A 21,743-nucleotide genomic window follows, 5' to 3' on the forward strand; every position below is an offset into this window, starting at 1 on the left:
GAGTAGGGAAGAAGCATGTAGGAAACCCAATGGCACTGATGATGTTCTAGTTCTTATGTTGACAAGGGCCTCAGATATACTCATTTTATTATTATACTTCATTGCCTCCATATAAGTTATCTATACTTTTAATATATCAAATAATCCATAATTTTTAAAAATTTAAACCTTTCAAACTTCCCCATGGATTGATGCTTCAAAAATAATTTATCAAATGAGTGATTAATGAATGAGTAAACGAACAGAAAAAGAGAGAATATGTGGATGAGGTAAAAAAAAAGAAGAGGGTACAGAGGTTGGGAAAAGTGAGGATTCTACAACCAAAGCAAGACACACATTCCATTGCCAAGACATGTAAGGAGATTATTACTTTTGCAACTGAAGTTGCCATGTTTCCAGGAGACTTCTGGATTGGGATGAAAACCCACCATGCAGCCACAGCTGTAGGAGCCCAGGGTATTGGTGCAGACAGAATTTGGGCCACAGGGTGATGGATCCTGGAGGCATTCGTCAATATCTGCGAAGAACTCAAGAATATCAAACAACTCAGAGGAGTAAGGAGATACTTCTTTCCAGGATGTCCAGCAAACCCTCCGCTCACCTATGCAGTCCACTTTTGGATCTATGGAGTTGAGCTGTCCATTGCTTGGTGCAAAGCCAAGGTGGCAGGTACAAAAGTAGCTCCCGGGGGGTGTTGGTGCATGTCGCATTGAGAAGGCACTTATCAAGGCACTCATCAATATTTGTGGAGCAGAGGATGGGCATGAGGCAGAGTGGGCCACCAAGCCAACAAAAATCGTGCTTCGCCTTCCAAAGCAGAGAGTGGTCGCTAAAACATGGCATCCCAACCAGGAACGACATTTCCCAGAACCCTCCGCATCTAGATGGGATCATGTGACTAGCTTTCACTTATGGGAACATGACATATGTCACTTCTGGGCCAAGGTGGTTAAGAAGTGGGTGTGCCTTTTCTCTCTTTCCCCACCGCTGGCTGGAACTAGGAATTCTAATGCCCTAAGGGATAGAAGAACCGAGAGATACAAGGAGACTGGACACCTATATCACCTTGTGGAGGAAAGCTGCCCTTTGGCCAAGTATATCCATATTGGATTCATATGAGAGTAAGAAATTTCTATTATGTTGAACAAGTGGTTCTCAACTGAGGGAGATTTGCCCCTCTGGGGACCTTGGGCAATGTCTGGAGACATTTTTGTTGGTTGCTGGGATCCAATGGATCGAGGCAAAGGATCCTATAATGCACAGGACAGTCCCCCAGAACAAAGAGCTATCCAGCCCCAAAAGTCAATAGTACCAAAGTTGAGGAACCCTGACCTAACTAATCTCCCTCAGAGGGTTTCTGAGCTAGCTGCCATGCTCTGAGGAAGCCCAAGCAGCCATGAGGAAAAGTTCATAAGGAAAACTGAAGGGCCAACTGAGTTTCCAGCCAGAGACCAGTGCCAACTACCAGCCATGTAAGCAAGGTCATTTTGGGCCTGCCAACCATCCTAGTGCCCCAGAAACACCGTATGGTCAACCCACAGAATCATGGGCAAGAACAACTGATTGTTGATATAAGCCACTACATTTCAGGGTAGTTTCACATCCACTGAGAAGTCCCCAAAATGGCTGGAAGAGTTACTTGTACACTTGAAAGCCTCAGGTTTCTCAGGGCTCCACAAATCAGGTGAAAAGAACCCTGGCAGGCAGGAGCAACTGTATTTTCCCAGGATGTTGGTGCAGACGGAACTGGGACCACCAAGTGTCGAGTTCCTGGAACATTCATCCACATCTAAGCAGAAAATCAAAAGGATGAAGGCTGCTGAGGCTACAGCAGCAGTTCATAGCCCTACCACTGACCTAAAGCCAATGGGTTTGCCCAGCTCCTCCGGACTCACCTTCTTAAATACATTTGCATCACTATGAAAAGGAAACATTTAGAGGCATGTGTATGACCCATGCAAATCTTTCACCCCCCCACCCCAATTCATATGTTGAAGCCCTACCCTCCAGTGGGATGGTATTTGGACGTGGAAAATAATTAGGTTTAGATGAGGTCATGAAGGTGGGATCCTCATGATGGGATTAATGCCCTTATGGAAGAGAAGAAGGAGGAGGAGGAGAGGGAGAAGGAGAAGAAACACAAGAGCTCTCTGCCACGGGAGAACACAGCAAGAAGGCAGCTGTGTACAAGCCAGGAAGAGAGCTGTTTCCAGAACCCTGCCATGCTGACACCTTGATCTTGGACTTCCAGCCTCCAAAACTCTGAGATAATAAATCTCTGTTGTTTAAGCCCCCCAGTCTCTGGTACTTTGTTATGGCAGCCTGAGCTGACTAATACACTGGACAAGAGAATTCATCTCCGTGTGTCTCCGTTTCCTCATCTGTGAAATGGAAGTAATCATAGAACCCACCCCCATAGTGTTGTTCAGAGGATTACATAAGATGATACATTATCTTTAAACACTCAGAACAGAACCTGGGACAGAGCAAGTACTATGTTAAGTGTTCGTTAACTAAAATAAAAAGTTAATGGCAAACGTGTTGAGCTTTCTTTGTGGCAGGCAATGAGGAAGATCCTTTACATGCATCCACTCAACAAATGCTCACAGCAGCCCTGTGAGGTGCAAACTAATATTTGCATTTTTCAGAGGAGGAAACTGAGGCTTCAATATTGTGCAAAGTCACATAGCTTGTGAAAGGCATAACCGGAATTTAAATTCAGGTTCTGTCTGGCTCTGGAATTTTTACATGACAGCTTTCCAGGCTGTCTTGAGTCTCAGAGACTGGAAATTTGGTGATTAAATTGATACCTGTCCTGCACAAGCCCACCCTGAGTTACCAGCAGGTGTAGCCTCATTCAGAGACAGCAGATCATGGTGGCTGAGGTATGAAGTCACACTAAACATAGTTCTACCATGACTCTCTTATTTCCTTTCTATTTGACCTTGGGAGAGGTGATTCCACCACAATGGAGGCTCAGTTTCCTCATCTATAATATGGGTATGAAGTACCATTGATAGCATCAGGTTGTGGGGATGATTGAATGAGCACATATATGGAAGAGCTTAGTGCCTTGGCTGGGATCCTGCCTTCAGGACTGTGTACCTGCTGTTCCCCCCTCCTGAAACACCCTTCCCCAGATAACCCGTATCTCACTCCCTTCAGGTCTTTGCTCAAATATCAACTTCTCAGCATGGACTTTCCCTACCACGCTATTAAAACTACAACTTCACCCTCGAGTATTCCCGACCCACCTGTCCTGCCTTCTTTGTCTTCATCTCCTTTAACTATCCCTGACACACAATATGTCCATGAACGTTTTTTGTTTGTTCCCTATATCTCCCCACACTGGATGTTAAGTTCCATGAGAACAAGTATTTTTGCCTGCATTACACACTGCTGTATCCTCCATCCCTAGAATAGTGCTTGGCATGTAGTAAGTGTTCAGGAAGTGTTTGTTGAATGAATGCACGCATGCATGAATGATTATTGGTTTCAGCTTTGCAGATGAGAGCTTTGAATTCAGCTGAGACCCACCTCAAATCCTCCCCCACCACTGCTGTCTTTGCAAACAGATTGGACTTGATTCCCCAAGAGACCCATGAACCTACCTTCACAAGTCTCTCCCAGGCCCTGGAAACTCATCTTTCCCCTGCTGGATTCAAATCCTGGGTTGCAGGCACAAGAGTAGCTTCCAAGACTGTTGTGGCAAGTTGAATGCTCTGGGCAAGTTCTGGGATCAGCACATTCGTCCACATCTGGTGAGTGGAAATGGAAACCCCGGTCAAGGCAGAGGAAGCAGTGAAGACAGGAGACTGCAATCAGGAGATTCACTCCACCTGTTCTCCACCTGATGCTTCCCAATACCCAGACTTTCCCCTTCTCTCTAACGTCCCTGCAGTTAAGCATGGTCTTGAGAATAATGCTGGCCAACCGTATGCAAGCAAAAGGGTGGCAAATAGTTTCAAGCCACAGTGATCATAGATTGCAGAAATGTCTGTCATCCTTTACTCCTCCCTGTGTCCACAACTTGGGATGAGGTTTGTGCTGTACCATGCGACATTGCCACTCCTCTCTTTAAGATGTGGAGTTTGTTTCCCCAGCCCTTGACTGTAGCTGGCTCTATGACTTGCATTGGTCAATAAATATGGCAGAGGCAATGTGGTGCCAGTTCCAAACTTAGACCTCGAGAAACTTACTTGCTTCTGCTCACACTTTGGACCCCTTGCCTCTGCCATATGAGCAAACCCCAGGTTAATTTAAAAAAAAAAAAAGACAAAATGCAAGAGAGTTGGATCATCCCAGATGAGCCCCAGATATGTGAGACAGCCCAGCCAAGATCATCAAAGCTGACCCACAGCTGTCCACAAACACATGAACAAGCCCAGTGGAGACCCAAAGAACTGACCAGAAGAGCTCAACCTAAACTGCCAACATGTGGAATCCAGAACTAAACAAATGGTGGTCGTTTTAACTACCAAATTCTGGGGTGATTTGTTACTCAGCAATAGCTAACTGCTACAAATAGATCAGAAAAGTCAGAGATGACTTCAAATATCTCTAACTCCAAGCCAAGGGGGTATGTTGAGGGCTTGATCACTCCATGCCTTGCTTGATAGAGTCACCCTCCCTTTAAATAAAGAATAGTGCTGCAGCAGACTCAGGAAGATGGAGCCCTTGTCTCTTGGTGAGAATATTCTGGCTGCAGTGCAGAGGATAGATTCAAGGGATCAACACTAGAAAAGGAGAGAGACTAGTGAGGAGGCTGTTGCAATAATGATGACACCTAAACCAAGGATGGAAAAGAGTGAAGAGATTCAAGACATATTTAGCAGGCATTTTGCCCAATGACATGATGACTGATTTCATATGGAAGGGGAGGGAGGATCAAGAATAACTCTCAGGTCTTCATTCAAATACCTTTCAGGGAAAAGTTTTGAACTTTGGGTCTGAGCTCTCCCCAGGACAGAGTTTATCTCAGTGCTACTGACACTTTGGACCAGATCATTCTTGGCTGTGGGGAGGCTGTTCTGTGCATCAGAGGATGTTTAGCAGGATCTCTGGTCTCTACCCACCAGTTGACGGTAACACAAACCACCCGCCTCCACCACCAGTTGTGACAACCAAAAATGTCTCCAGACATTGTCAATATCTCCCCCCCACAGGGTGGTGAGTGAATCACTCTAAGGATAGAGCCCCCTGTTACTCTCAAGTACTGCCTGACCCACTGCTTAACTCATAGTAGACCCTCAATGGGAGTTCAAATTCAGGTTCTTCTACTTAATAGCTGTGTATTCTTGGACAAATGACTTCACCTCTCTGAGCCTCGACTGGATTATTTCTAAAATGAGGATCATAATCCCTACCACATAGGATCACTATATGAAGTTCTTAATTAATTGAGTAGGTAAAGAAGATCAGGTTCTCTATAACTTCACAGATGGAGTTTTTAGAGGTGAATCCAACTTGGCAGCTGCACCTGTAGCTTCCCAAAGAGTTGGTACACTCAGAATGCTCTGGGCAGACCCCACTGTAGAGGCATTCATTAATGTCTGAGGAGAAGTGGAGGACATTGGGGAGACAAAAGATTAGGTGTCTATGGTTAGAAACACAGGTACCCAACTCAATAGGAGCTGTCCACCAAAGACCCATGCCTGAGAGCCTGAGCGCATTACCTGTACAGGTGAAATTGCCTGGCTTTCCTGGGTTCCAGTTATTTCCAGTGGGAGAAGAGAAACCAGGCAAACAGTTGCACTTATACCTCCCCGGCAGGTTTCTGCAGATTGAGTTAGGACCACATGGTAGGTGGCTTTGAGAACATTCATCTATATCTGGAGAGGAAAAGGGCCAGAGAGTTACAAATTTTCTTCATCTTGTGAAACAGTTTGTATTTTCCAAAGTTGGTTGAAACAATGTCTTCCATCCCATATGCCCTTAATTCAATGCCCTTTCATTGGTATTCCTTCCATCAAGCCCTGGGGTCTATGTTTCCTCCCCTTGAATCTGAGCATGCTTGTGACTGTGGTGGTGGTGACACTAGGTCCTAAATATACCATGCAAGTCATAAAAATGTCACACACTTCCACCTTGTTCTCTTGAGATGCTCATGCTTGACTCAGCCGCCACACTGTGAGGAAGCTCAACCAGCCATGAAAAAGCAGCCCATGTGGAGAAGAACCTTAAGACCTCCAGCCCACAGCCCTGGCAGAGCAGCCAGCCAACAGCCAGCACCAGCTTGCCAGCCTTCTGAGTGAGCCCCCTGCAAATTGGATCCTCTAGCCCCCAGCTGAGCCGACCCAACTAACAATGTGTAGAACAAAGTCAAGTCATCCTCAGCAAACTCAGTCCAAATGGAAGATTTATTCATGAGCAAAATAAATGATCGCTGGTGTTTTAATACACAAAGTTTGCTGCTCCCCAGCAATAGATAACCAGAACAGTTTCCAAACTCATCTCTAGGAATTTACTCATTGACGCACCCATAGAATTGTGCAGTCATGGTACCATGGGGTGGTCCTCCCCTAACCTCCTTCAGCCCTACTCTATCAAGTCACCCTAAATAAACACTTACGATGCACTTGTCGTGCAAATAGAACTTAAAGGCAAGTACCCTATAGCTCCCTCCCAGCAAACTGTGCTTTCCTAGAGAGAAATCTGTACCTGCCACTATATATCAAGATATATGTTCATTCCAGCTTTAAGTAATGAAACATTAGAAAGACCTAGTGTCCATCAATTGCAGGGTGATTAGGTCTGGAGTTGACATAAAGAATAAGGTAGCATGGTCCTTCATTTGACAAATATCTATCAAATATTCACAATGTGTTAGGTACCACAGGTCAAAGACAAAGAGTGGACAAGATCCTTGCTGTAGTATCCACCATTTTGTAGATGAGGAATGTTGCTCTCACCCCTTATTTAAAAACAAGGGACCAACAAGACTACTGTGCTTACTGAATAACCCATGAACTGTAGCCTAAAGATTTTAAAAAGTATGTTTGTACAGATGGCCAATGAAAACATGCTCAACATCACTAATTATTAGAGAAATGCAAACCAAAACTACAATGAGGTATCACCTCACACCAGTCAGAATGGCCATCATTAAAAAGTCTACAAATAACAAAGGCTGGAGAGGGTGTGGAGAAAGGGGAACCCTCCTACATTGTTGGTGGGAATGTAAATCGCTGCTGCCACTGTGGAGAACAGTATGGCAGTTCCTCTTAAAACTAAAAATAGAGTTGCCATATGATCCAGCAATTCCACTCCTGGGCATATATCCGGACAAAACCATAATTTGAAAAGATACATGCACCCCAATATTCATAGCAGCACTATTTACAAGAGCCAAAACATGGAGGCAACTAAAATGTCCATAAACAGATGAATGGATAAAGAAGATGTGGCCCATATGTACAATGGAATATTACTCAGCCATAAAAAGAATGAAATAATGCCATTTGCAGCAATGTGGATGTACCTAGAGATTATCATACTATGTGAAGTCAGACAGAGAAAGACAAATACCGTATGATACCACTTGTATGTGGAATCTAAAATATGACACAAATGAATTTATTTCCAAACCAGAAATAGACTCCCAGACATAGAGAACAGACTTGTCATTGCCAAGGGAGTGGAGGGAAGGATGGAATGTGAGTTTGGGGTTAGCAGATGCAGACTATTATATATAGAATGGATAAACAACAAGGTCCTACTGTACAGCACAGGGAACTATATTCAATATCCTGTAATAAACCAAAATGGAAAAGAATCTGAAAATATATATATATACACATACACACATATACACAGACACACATATACATATATATACGTATATATATAACTGAATCACTTTGCTGTACAGCAGAAACTAACACAACATTGTAAATCAACTATACTTCAATAAAAAATAATTTTTTAAAAAAGTATGTTTGGGGAACTATAATAATACAAATCAGTTATCTTGTTCAGAGCTCAGCAAATGATTTACAGCCCATAAGTCAAATCCAGCCTGCCACCTGTTTGTGTAAATAAAGTTTTATTAGAACACAGCCCCACTCATTTATTTATGTATCATCTATGGCTGCTTTTGCACTACACCTGGAGTACTAAGTAGTCAAGAGAGATCATTCAGCCAGCAACCGCCAAAATATTTACTATCCGGCCCCTTACAGAAAAAGTTTGCAGACCCCTGCAAACTATGTCAGAGGCATAGTCGGACCTTTACAGTCAAGAGGAGAGTTTGGGTCTAAATATAAGGAATACAAACCAAAAACTTAGCTTATTCTGGGAATTATTTTTGTTTCTATTATTTATGTTAATAGTAGCTCTTGGGACTGTACATGTGCCTAGCACACTGCATACACTACTGCATATAATCTCAAATATCCTTTAATGTAGGTACTCTTATACTCCCATTTTACAGATGGAAATAGTGAGGCTTAGAGAGATTAAATACAGTTTCCCAATGCTTCACAACTGGACTGTGGCAAATAGGTAAGTGGTTGAGAGATCGCTGTTACACTCAAAAAGACCTGGGTTTGAATTCCAGTTCGACTGATCCTAAAGAAATCATTTCAGTTCTCCAAGCCTTGGTCTTCTCATCTGTACGGTGGAGATCATCACAACGACTACACTTGATGTAATGTGAAAATGCACATAAAGCCCTTCACACAGGACCTGGCACTCAATACATGCAGAAATTCTTGTGATTTGCATGGAGAGGTGACCAGAAGGAAATCAGTGGTTATTTCCGGATATTGACAAATAGCATAATTTTGTTTCTTTTTATTCTAACACTTGTCTCTAATCATTGGAGGTTTTTGTGACTAGGAACAGAAAGAAAGAGAGAGAGAGAGAGAGAGAGAGAGAGAGAGAGAGGGCGGGGGGAGGGAGGGAGGAAGGAGGGAGGGAAGGAAGGAGAAGGAAGGAGGGAAAGTAATCCACTGATTTAATTAAATGAATTAACATTTGTAAAATTAACAATTTCCAAAAACAGCAGGGATGGAAGGAGGGAGGAAATAACGCTTGGGAAAAAAGAAAAAGTACCTACATCTGCTGCCCAACCAGCTTCCACCAAATGCTAGGGGATTTTGAGGGGGCATGAACTCACCTTTGCATTCCACTCGTGGGTCCCAGAACTTCTCCTGTCCATTGCTGGACAGGAAGCCTTTTTTGCAACTACAGTAGTAACTTGTTGAAGTGTTGGTGCAGGTTGCGTACGCCGGACACGTGGTGGTATCTGCACACCCTTTCATATCTAGGCAATGGAGAAGAAAGGATTTGGGTTAGAGCACCGAGTGGGGCTGCAAGGGAAGCCAGCACAAGAGAAAGGAGGTGACTGTTATGGGTTGAATTGTGTCCCCCCCCTCCCCAAAATGTTGAAGTTATTGAAGTCCTAAACGCTGGTCCTTGAGAATGTGACCTTATTTGGAAATAGAGTCTTTGTAAATGTAAATAAGACCTAAATTAAGATGAGATTATACTGGAGCAGGGTGGTCCTTTAATCTGATATGATTGGTGTCCTTCTAAGAATAAGAGGTGAGGCACAGAGACAGGGAGAACAGCACGTGATGATGGAGGCAGAGATCAGAAGGATGCATCTACAAGCCAAGGACCACCAAGCATGACCAGCAACACCAGAAGCTAGGAGAGCTTGGAATAGATTCTCCCCTACAGCCTTCAGAGAAAGCACCTTGATTTCAGACTTCTGGCCTCCAGAACTGTGAGAGGATACATTTCGGTTGTTTTAAGCCACCTGGTTTGTGGTAATTTCAGCAGCCCTAGGAAACTGCTACAGCCACCAAGGGAGCTCAGTGAAGGACCTTATAGACCCCAGACCCTTGCTGCTCCAGGTGTGGTCCATGGACCAGCAGCAGCATCGACTGGGAGTTTGATGGACATGCAAAATCTCAGGCCCCGCCACCGACCCACTAAATCACAATCTGCATCTGAGCAAGATCCTCAGGTAATTTGTGTGCACGTGAAAGTATGAGAAGTGCTGTCCTGGATACTTGCTACTCCAAGTGGGGTCCACAGACCAGTAGCATCTGCCGCATCTGGATCCCCAAGAGGTCTTGGGAAATCAGATGCTGATTCGGGTCTTGGGATGGACCTAAGATTCTGCATTTTTAACAAGTCCCTGAATGAGCATCAGAGCTCTAGACAGAAGAGTTATGAGCGAACATTACAGCCCTGCAACTGATTTTATTGCAGCCCCTGCCGACATCTTGATTTTAGCCCAGTAGGACCCATTTCGGACTTCTAACCTCCAGAGCCGTAAGATAATGTTTTTGTTATTTTAATCCACCAAGTCTATGGGAATTTGTTACAGCAGCCACAGAAAACGAATCCAGTTCCCATTATACAGCGGTGGAAAACTGAGGGTCAGAGATGTTCAGTGACTTGCCCAAGGACACACAGCTGGTGAGAGGTGGCAGCAGGCCTGTCAAAATCCAAAGTGCGTGGTTTTCACTAGTGCTAGGCAGGAAGAGGTGTGTCTGGCTGGAAACGGAATAAATCTTCAGGCAATTTCTAAGACAATGCTATGCAAAAACTTTTGCAATTGGTTGTTTCAAGTCTGTTGTCCTGATGGACTGTGAGCTCCCAGAAGGCAGGGGTTTGTGTCTGTCTCATTTACTGCTGGGTCCCGAGTGCAGAGTGGGTGCTCGGTAATGAAGACCTCACTGAGAAGGTAACATTTGAGCAAAGACCTAAGGGAGCTGAGTGAGTGAGTGAGCTATGAAACTATTTAAGGCAGAGGAAACAGCAAGTGCAAAGGTCCTGTGGCAGGACCATGCCTAGTGATGTCATGGAGTTACAAGACGGGTGCGGTTGGAGCAGAGTGGATGACAGGTGCATGGGAGGCGGTGATATGACGAAATCATGTAGGATCTGCTGGACCATTGTAAGATTTCAGCTTATCATCAGAGACAGATGGGAGCCATGGGAGAGTTTGAGCAGAGGAGGAATACAGCATCACTTAGGTTTTAACATGATCCTTCTGGCCACTGGTTGGAGGATGAACTGTAGCAGAGCAGAGGTAGGATGACCAGGTAGGAGGCAACTGCACTTGTCCAGGTGAGCAATGATGGTGGATACAGCCCAGGTGGGAACAGTGGCGCGCATAAGATTCTGGGTTTATTCAGAAGGTAATGCTCATGGGATTTGCCGATGGATTGGATGTGGGATGTAATAGAAAGAGAAAAGTCAATAAAAGTGCCCCCATCAATTAGTCGGATGGGAAATCACGGGAAAGCTCTCTATAAAGTGCTGCAAAAACAAAAGGGACAGATTTTCATTACTAAGGTCTTGAGAGCCAGACTCTTTGCTGCCTGAACCCTGCCTTGTTTATTTCCCTTCCTTGCACTATGCCTCAGGTTGTATCTCTCTTCTCATTTCCAGCTTCCTCTTTCATCTGCAAAGGCAACATTTCTTTTTGCAGGTTTACTGTGTATTACCACGTGTGATCTCTCAACTGTGAGTTTCCCATTACTTTCTTTCTTCCTCTAGCTCAATCTCTCAGGACTCAAATCCACCCCAATCCAGAATAGCAACAAGGTCCCGTGTGACCGGCCACCTGCTAGCTTCTCTGGCTCATCTTCCACCTGGTCCCACCACGCACACTCACCTTTGCTCAGTTCTCCAAATTCTTTCTGGCCTGCAGATCTTGAGACTTGCCAGAATCGTGTGAGCCAATTCCTTACAATAAATATTTACGTATACTTATATGTAGCTATCGATTCTATTGATTCTGCTTCACTGGATAACCCTGACAAATACAAACACCTACTATATGCCAGGCAATATTATTAAGCCCTGTGGATTCAGCAGAGGAACAAAACATACAAAATTCCCCACCTTCACGGAGATGATAATCTGATGAGGCATACAATGTCAAAAATAGGGTAGTCACTGAGAAGATAACTCATGAGCTGAAGCATACAGAAGATGAGGGAGGGAGCCATGTACCTATAGGAAGCAAAAGATTCCAGGCAGAAGGAACAGCACATGCAAAGGCCGTGGGGCAGGAAGGCAGAAGGAACAGCACATGCAAAGGCCCTGGGGCAGGAGGCAGAAGGAACAGCACATGCAAAGGCCCTGGGGCAGGAGGCAGAAGGAACAGCACATGCAAGGGCCCTGGGGCAGGACAGTGCCTGGCATGTTGCAGGAACAGCAAAGAAACCCGGGTGGCTTGAGCAGAGTGAGCAAGGGAGAGAGAGGGAGGAGGGGAGGGCAGGGAGGGGACGGGGCGGGTGGTGCAGGACTTTGTGGGCAGCAGGGACGACTCAGACTTTTGCCCTGAGGGAGGAGGGAGCCCTGGGCAGAGGTGGGGCGGGACCTGACTCAGGGGCTCACAGGCGCCCTCTGGACATTCTTAGAAGGGCAAGGAAACAGGAGACGGGGGCAGAAGCCACTTCAACAATCCAACTGAGACATGCACATGATCCTCAACTGTGAGCAAAACAACTTAATAGATGGTCATTTAATTGACCAACATAGAGAATGAGACTCAAGGAGGCAAAGAGACTTTTTTTTTTTTTTGCGGTATGCGGGCCTCTCACTGTTGTGGCCTCTCCCGTTGCAGAGCACAGGCTCCGGACGCGCAGGCGCAGCGGCCATGGCTCACGGGCCCAGCCGCTCCGCGGCATGTGGGATCTTCCCGGACCGGGGCACGAACCCGTGTCCCCTGCATCGGCAGGCGGACTCTCAACCACTGCGCCACCAGGGAAGCCCCAAAGAGACTTTAAAAAATATAACTAGAACTACCATTTCCTAGGTGTCTTGCATGTGCCGAGCCCCTTCCTTAGATGTTCTGCAGTCCTCACGATAATGCTTTGAGGAGAGATGACCAAGCCATCCTGGTTTTCCCAGGACTTTCCTGGTGTTAGCACTCAAAGTCCAGCATCCTGGGAAGAGTATCGACTAAGCGCTGCCTATTTCTTCCCTCATTCCATCCTCATTAAACCCCTGTGGGATTAACTCCCCTCACTCATCTTCATGGACCTGAAGCCTTGGGTAATTTACCGAGATACCCGAGGTCCCCATGGCGATGAGCCCTGGAACCAAGATTCGAACCCAGGATGTGTGACTCCACAGCCCACCTCATAACAACTCCACATGGAACCGAGTCATCACAAATTTACTCCATTACGGAGGGGTTGTCATTAATCAGGTGACAAAACCGAGTGACAGAGGCATTTGCCCAAGGTGGGGGAGTCTCTTACCAAAATGTGTCAACAACCGCCGCGTCCGCTCACCTGAAAGGAAAGAGAAGTCGATGGATCCCTTTGAGATCTGGCCATGACCCATCCTTTCAAACCAGGCTACCTTTGTCCCTGGGTACCAAGGATCACAGTGGTGAGTTATGAAAGAGGGAGTGAGGATGTGAGGAGGAAAACCCAGCCTCTTCCTGGGGATTTACCACCATCAGCTCACGAGTTCTTCACACCTTGCCAAGTAAGAAAGGATGGGATTCCAATGTTCATGGAAGCACTTTTTATAAGAGCCAAGACATGGAAGCAGCCTAACGTCCATGGACAGATGAATGGATAAAGAAGATGTGAGATATAGATATATATATAGATAGATATATAGATATATATACACACATACAATGGAATATTTCTCAGTTATAAAAAAGAATGAAATAATGTCATTTGCAGCAACATGTATGGACCTAAAGATTATCATATTAAGTGAAGTAAATCAAAGACAAATATCATATGATATCACTTATATGTGGAATTTTAAAAAAACGATACAAATGAACTTATTTACAAAACAGAAATAGACTCACAGACATAGAAAACAGACTTATGGTTACCAAAGGGGAGATAGCGGGTGGTGGGGAGAGATACATTAGGAGTTTGGGATTAACAGATACACACTACTATATATAAAACAGGTAAACAAGGACCTACTGTATAGCACAGGGAACTATATTCAATTTCTTGTAATAACCTATAATGGAAAAGAATCTGAAAAAGAATATATATACTCGTGTGTGTGTGTGTGTGTGTGTGTGTGTGTATAAAACTGAATCAATTTGCTGGACACCTGAAACTAACACAACATTGAATATTAACTATACTTCAATTTTTAAAAACAGTTTAAAAAACTGGCAGTCCAGTGGTTAGGACTGCCTGCTTCCATAGCAGGGGGCATGGGTTTAATCCCTGGTCGGGGAACTAAGATCCTGCATGCTGCGCGGTGAGGCCAAAAAAAAAGTTTTAAAAATATGGGTGGGGGGGGATAGCAGCCGCTCTCGGCCCTACCCCCATCCAATTTACCTGATTGGCATCGCACCCCCCCACCCCACTGTCTCGCTGGCCTAGAAGTATTGCGTGCCAGATGCAGGAGTGTAACAGCTTCTGAGCAGGTGAACGGCTGTGGTGTAATTCACACTCCAGAGCTCCTCCTGGGATCAGGCTGTGGCTGAAACTCTCCTGAAACACCTTCTGAGTGGCTAGTTCTTCCCCTATCCAATCCTGCTTCCCTCCCTCCGCTACCAGTGTCTCCTGAGAGCCCTTCCTTCATAAACGACTCTACTCACACAAGAATCCTCACCTCAGACTCTGCTTCTATAGAAATTAACCAAAAGCAGGTGGTGATCCTTATTTTTGTTTCTTTGGGTTTTTAAAAAAATATTTTTATTGAGGTATAGTTGGTTTACAATGTTGTATTAGTTTCGGGTGTACAGCAAAGTGATTCAGTTCATATACATATATATATATTCTTTTTCAGATTCTTTTCCATTATAGGTTATTCCAAGATATTGAATACAGTTCCCTGTGCTATACAGACCTTGTTGCTTATCTGTTTTAGATATAGTGCTGTGTATCTGTTGTTTCATTTGTCTTCATCTTTTTTTAAGAAGGTAATAATTACTTATAGTAAAAAAAATTCAAACAATGCAGAAGTATATAAAATTAAAAGTGAAGATTTCCCTGTGCCCCATCGTTATACCCAGGGGTCACCACTGTCAAAAGCTTAGAGTGAATCCTTCGAGGCTAGGTCCTATTCACAAGCTCAGTCATGTAAATATAACGTTAAATATAAATGAATTTATAAATTCACACGATTTTCTGAACACAAATGGTATCGCTCAACATACAGTCCACTGTGCTGTCCAACACAGTAGCTACTAATCATATATGGCTGTTTACACTGAAATCTATTAAAATTAAATAAAATGAAGCATTGATTTTTTCAGTTGCACTAGCCACATTTAAGTTCTCAGTAGCTCCATTGACTAGTGACTACTGTAGATCTAGAACATGTTCATTGTCATAGAAAGTTCTTTTGGACAGCTCTGTTCTACTATTACTTTCTTTTTCATGTAACCAAGAGCAGCAAAATTTGCCAAGTGTTGAAGTTGAGCAGTGGGTACATGGGAGTTTGTTATACTATTTTTCCTACCTTTGCACGTTTAAATATTTCTATAATTTAAAAAAAATTAAGAAAATAATGTTTGGGGCAACTTTCCAAGTCAGTTCACATGACCAGACTTAAGCTTTTTATCAGCTGTATAGCATTCCATTATATCCATGGGCTCTAACTGTGCCAGAGATAGCTAGGTAGCCCAAGATCGAACAAAAACTTCACACTCTCCTTTGCATGGTGTAGAATTGACAGTAGGAGGCAACTACCCTGCCATGGACTACATTTCCGAGCTCACCTTGCACCCAGGTATGGTCATGTGACCATGAACGGCCGTTGACGTGTGTCACCGCAGAGCCTGGGTTTTAATAATGTGGCTTCGCCACTGTCTGCAGAGGCTCTGAGATACTAGTATGGCTGAGCCACAAAACAGAAAGCATCTGGGTCCCCGAATCACCACATGTAGGAAAGCCACCCACCAGCCAGAAGGATCCTCATTGGACTCTTAAACAAAGAAGAATGAAATTTCTTTTTCTTAAGCCACTGACAGCTTGGGGTTTATTTGTCACAATAGCTTGGGTTGGTTTCACAAATGCAACAATTTATCCAGCCAGTCCCCCGGTGTAAGCATACATTTAGCATATTCCAAGTTACCATGTTTTTTCTCCCCGTGGACAAAACACCCCGTTCAGAGTCCACACTTCACTGCTGCAAGATGCCATAAGCTGCCCCTACGCCAACACCCACACACCATCTCGCGAGGAACGAGAGTAGGGTGAGGAGATTTGAAAGATTAACTCTTTGTACCATAAAGACTGAGTTTCCCAAATAAGGCTGAGCCAGGAAACTGAGACACTGAGAACACAGAACTGGCCATGTTTCTCCTCCTGGATCCAGCAGGAGCTTGTGTGGAAGATGAGAATACTGAGCGAAACATCTAAAAATGCACTTTTTTTTCCCTACGTTGAGTTGTAGTTTAAATAAATCCCATCCCCATCCCCACTGCCCCATCATTCATGAAGCTCTTCTCACACATGCCGGGTAGTCTACAATGTTACCTCTTTGGTTTTGAGCTTCACAGCTCAAAACCCCTGTGCCATAGGAACCCTCGTTTACCTGTAACTCGCAGCTGAGGAAAATGAAGATCAAAGAGGTCGTGTGACTTGCCTGAGGTCACACACCAAGTTTAAGGCACAAGAGAAAAGGCTTGGGTGGGAGCCGGGAGACCTGGATGTTATCCCTTGCTCAGCCACGGACTAGTTTGTGGCAAGTGTCCGGCTGTGGCTCAGCCTTCTGGGTCAGAAGATTCTCCTCCCCGCCACGCTGGGCATATAGATTCCCCAACTTACGTCTTGTCATCGATTCCAGTGAGGGTAATGTGAACATTCCCCAGGTGTATATACCACAACACCCTGTGAAGAAAGAAAAGAAAAACACCATGACCCATCAGGAAGCTCTTTGGACTCAACCTGAAGAATTACTCTTGGTGTAGCCTCATAGAAACAGGTTTGATGAGCTTAGATGAAAGCCCCAAGTGAATGACAAGCATAGATTATTTTATATGACCTTCACAGCCACCATTCCTGCTTTTCTGCACTTCGTTTTCGTTTTTCATTTTGTTTGTGTTATCTTCTTTTTTTTTTTTCATTTACAAAGAGTTCCAGATGATTTTCAAAAACATACATTGAGGAAATTCCCTGGAGGTCCGGTGGTTAGGACTCCACACTTCCACTGAAGGTGACATGGGTTCGATCCCTCATCGGGGAACTAAGATCCCGCAAGCCGCGCGGCACGGCCAAAAAGAAAAAAAAAAACTAATAAGAACCTACTGTATAGCCCAGGGAACTCTACTGAATATTTTGTAATGGCCTATATTGGAAAAGAATCTAAAAAGGAGTGGATATATGTATATGTATAACAGATTCACTTTGCTGTACACCTGAAATTAACACAACATTGTAAATCAACTATACCCCAACAAAAATTAGAAGAAAAAATAAACCCCATACATTGAAACATGCATTCTCAAAAGAAATGATATCTCCCCCCAAGAGCAAAACTTGGTTCTTGGGGAGAGATGAAAAAATCTTACTCTTCATCTATAAGACACATACAGATATACATATAATATATAAATGAGTATATAGTATATCTGTAGTATTAAATTTTAATGGGAGGGTAAGACAATTTTTTTAACATCTAAAAGGCAGCGCAGGGCTTCCCTGCACTGTGGTTGAGAGTCCGCCTGCCGATGCAGGGGACACGGGTTCGTGCCCCGGTCCGGGAAGATCCCACATGCCGCGGAGCGGCTGGGCCCGTGAGCCGTGGCCGCTGGGCCTGCGCGTCCGGAGCCTGTGCTCCGCAACGGGAGAGGCCACAGCAGTGAGAGGCCCGCGTACCACAAAAAAAATAAAAAATAAAAAATAAAATAAAATAAAAGGCAGTGCAGTCCCCCAACATTTAGCTCCTCTCCATCATCACATCATCATCGTCATCACCATCATCACATCATCATCGTCATCACCATCATCACATCATCATCGTCATCACCATCATCACATCATATCATCATATTATCATCATCTTCAGCATCACCAGCGTCATCACCACCATCATCAATGTCAGCATCACCACTCTTTGCTTAGTAAGGGCAGAAGAGAGTGCTAATGGCCAGCGCCAGTGCTGGCACCCCAAAGAAACAAGTCTGCATTTTAGCATTTGAGGTCCACAAATTACCTGTTCCTTCTAATGAAACCTGCCGGTTGACAAGTCCCACAGACCCAAACTCCCAACTCTCTTATTATCACTAACGGAAATTCTCTTGCTCCTTAATTATTTTAAAGGCAACAGAACATTGTGTTTAAGCATATCGGTGCTAGGGTCAAAATGCTTGGGCTGAAAAATCTGCCTTTACCAATTACAGACTACGTGGCCTTGGGAAAGTTACTTAATCTTTTTGTGACGAAATTTTCTCCTCCGTGAAATAAGGGAAGCGGATCCAGTGTACAGCACAGAGAAAACCCACATTTGTTGCTTAGATAAGGTCTCCTATTCTTAGATTTGAACCAAAGACCAAAACTCACGAGACCCATGAAGGAAACCATGACATGAAAAATAAGCAAGACCAAGAAAAACTGACAACTGAAGGGAAAAAAAAATTAAGAGAACAGACAGGATGGCTCCATCTCATTGTTCAGGCCTCAGCACAAACATCATTTCTTCAGAAATACCTTCCCCTGACTTCCCTCTTCTACGTAACCCCCAGTCACACTCTATGACAATTTCTTTCATAGCACGCGCCGCTCCCTGAAATGCTTTTGTTTATTTGTTATTTGGAGCAGCATAGTTTAGAGATGTACAGACTCTGGATGCAGGATGCCTGTTTTGAAATCCTAGCTCTACCCCTTACTAGCTAAATGGTCTTGGACAAGTTATTTAATCTCTTTTGCCTCATTTTCTCCTTTGTAAAATGGGACTATTTTATTTTAATTGGGGTATAGTTGCTTTACAATGTTGTGTACAGCGAAGTGAATCAGCTATGTGTATACATATATCCCGTCTCTTTTGGATTTCCTTCCCATTTAGGGCACCACAGAGCATTGAGTAGAGTTCCCTGTGCTATGCAGAGTGTTCTCATTAGTTATCTATTTTATACATAGCAGTGTATATCTGTCAATCCCAATCTCCCCATTCATCCCACCCCCGCCCTTTCCACCCCTTGGTGTCCATACGTTTGCTCTCTACGTCTGTGTCTCTATTTCTGCTTTGCAAATATGTTCATCTGTACCATTTTTCTAGATTCCACTAGATTCCATATATGCGCTAATATACGATATTTGTTTCTCTCTTTCTGACTTAACTTCACTCTGTATGACAGTCTCTAGGTCCATCCACGTCTCTACAAATCACCCAATTTTGAAAATAAAAACAAAAATAAACAAATGGGACCTGATGAAACTTAAAAGCTTTTGCACAGCAAAGGACACCATAAACAAGACAAAAAGACAACCCTCAGAATCAGAGAAAATATTTGCAAATGAAGCAGCTGACAAGGGATTCACACCGCTCAGAATGGCCATCAACAAAAAATCTACAAACAATAAATACTGGAGAGGGTATGGAGAAAAGGGAACCCTCTTTCACTGTTGGTGGGAATGTAAGTGGGTACTGCCACTATGGAGAACAGTATGGAGGTTCCTTAAAAAACTAAAAATGGAAACTACCATATGACCCAGCCATCCCACTACCCTGAGAAAATGGGACTATTAATGACCCAATATCAGAGGCATTTAATGAAGATTGGATACATTCTCTATTTGAGGAACTTAGAACGGTACTACTTGGGAGGTTGCTATTACCGTTACTGGCTTCCTTTCTTCCTATATCCTCCCACCGGTATGTCAGCCTCACAAGGGCAGAAACCTTGTCTGTTTGTTCACTGCTCTATTCTCAGTGCCTAAAACAGCACCCAGCATACAGTGTGTGCTCAGGAAACACATGTCAACTGAATGACTATAACGAAACTCTTCCTTGACAGATGAATTCCCTGAGCCGACTGATTTTGGTCAAAGGTTCCCCAGTGAAGATGTTTGCAGTGTCCAGCCTAGAATTATGATCTCTTGGCTGGACGGTTGAGGCCCTCCCTTTTCCTTACAGTCTATTTCCAGTGCAGGCTCTCCCCAGACCCCCTATTCAGGCTCATACTCACCCCAAAAGAGGAGAAAACTGAAGCTCCACATCGTGAAGGTTCTGTCATTCAATGAAGAGTACTTTCTCGCTGTTCTCAGGGTTTTCAGTAACAGAGGGTGTGGGGGGAGGGGAAGGACAGAGCCAGAATTACTCAATGCAGCCAAGGCATCATGGCCCTTTCTGCTGAGTTGCCTCCACTCATAAAGGAGAGTCTGACAAACCTCTAATCCTCTCCTTTCTCCACAGTGAAGAGAAGTTTGTCTGGCTGATGGGTCCCTGTGTGGGTCTATCTCCCTCTCTCTCTCTCCTTCCTTCCTACTCACTTTTTTCTTCCCCCAGCAACATCTATCTCCCATCTCTCATCACCTTATTTTATTGCACCCAATAATAAATAAGCTTCCACTACCCAATGAAGCAAGCCCCAAACTCAACGGTCTCCTCCCAGCCTGCCCCATACAAACCATCATCAGAGCCCTCAGGTACCAGGCACCATGCTAAACACGTTTCCAATAAAATGTAATTTCACCGTCATGCCAACATCATATACTAGGGATTCCTACCCCCACCTATTTCACCAAAAAAGTACAATTAAAATGGGGACCAAGGCTTAGAGAGGAGATGTGACTTGTCCAAGATTACCTGGACCCGAGCTTTAAATCTGGGACCCTCTGACTCCAAGGTCTAAAGCTTTCACCATTTCATTCGCCTTTAGCTCCCCACGATATCTGATCCCTGGACAGTGACACACCCCATTCCCAGCACTGCCCCCAAGCCAACCCAACACACACACACACACACACACACACACACACACACACACACACACGCGCGCCATCTCATAAACACGGTGGTCTAGGAATGTCTTAGGGTCCCCCAGTTGCAGATGCTCAGACAAGGATTCTCGTGAAAGTAGTTCATCAGGGAGTTGACCCCAAAAAAGTGAGAAGTGAGAGAGAGAAGGGAAAGAGCCTGCAGTGAATGTTATCAGGCAAGTTACCCAATAAGAAACTGAAACTTAATGTGGCTGGGGACCTCTGGAAGGTAACCTAGAGCACACTCTTCAGAGTTATCCCAACTGTCAGGGGAGGGAGTTGGGGTATTTATCCACCAGCTACTGTCAGTCACTGATTAAGGCTTGTGTCAACCCAAGACCTGGCCTCCAAGCAGATAGAATGGGCTCCAGTTCATAACCCTGTTGATAACGAAATGCAGTGGCTGGCACACGTCAGTCTAGTGTGCCCTAAGGGTTGAAGGTCACAGGTGTGGACAGGCACCAAGAACACCTGCTCCAAGCCAAAACTTAGGTGCAAAGACCAGCCCCAGGTTCTTGGGAAGAAGAACCCCACTTGTTTTTATATTCTCCTTTTTTGCTCTGTGCAAGGCAAAATATACACCCTGGAGTTACGATCGCTGAAGCACATTCATCAGTGGTTCCATCTGTTCACCAAGAGACCCTACCCAGTGAGGCTGCAATTAAGAGCCAGCACAGAAATACAGTAAAGGTCACCAAGAAGGAAGATAAATGGAGCTATGTTAAGAGAAGCTCTGGAGGATAAAAACAGACTCTGGCACCTGATCGCCAGGGGTCCAAATCTTGTCTCCACCACTTGCTAGTTATGTGTGGTCCTGGGCAAATTCTTTTTTTAATTTTTTTTTTTTTTCTGTAC

The 21,743-nt window shown here is 44.3% G+C and overlaps 1 protein-coding gene across 1 annotated transcript in view; it reads right to left on the bottom strand.

Annotated features, from left to right (window-relative positions):
* Window positions 1-20,126, bottom strand: part of ADGRE1 (adhesion G protein-coupled receptor E1) — a 48,797-nt gene extending 28,671 nt beyond the window's left edge. Inside the window, 11 exon segments of the mRNA XM_028495835.1 lie at window positions 371-517; window positions 602-689; window positions 691-748; window positions 1,645-1,789; window positions 3,612-3,758; window position 5,248; window positions 5,434-5,552; window positions 5,676-5,831; window positions 9,119-9,265; window positions 16,737-16,799; window positions 20,096-20,126. Of these exon segments, the coding sequence (XP_028351636.1) occupies window positions 371-517; window positions 602-689; window positions 691-748; window positions 1,645-1,789; window positions 3,612-3,758; window position 5,248; window positions 5,434-5,552; window positions 5,676-5,831; window positions 9,119-9,265; window positions 16,737-16,799; window positions 20,096-20,126 (1,102 nt within the window).
* Window positions 20,127-21,743: the final 1,617 nt, after the last annotated feature.

Source organism: Physeter macrocephalus, chromosome 2 (genome assembly GCF_002837175.3).
Source record: "Physeter macrocephalus isolate SW-GA chromosome 2, ASM283717v5, whole genome shotgun sequence".
NCBI lineage: Eukaryota > Metazoa > Chordata > Mammalia > Artiodactyla > Physeteridae > Physeter > Physeter macrocephalus.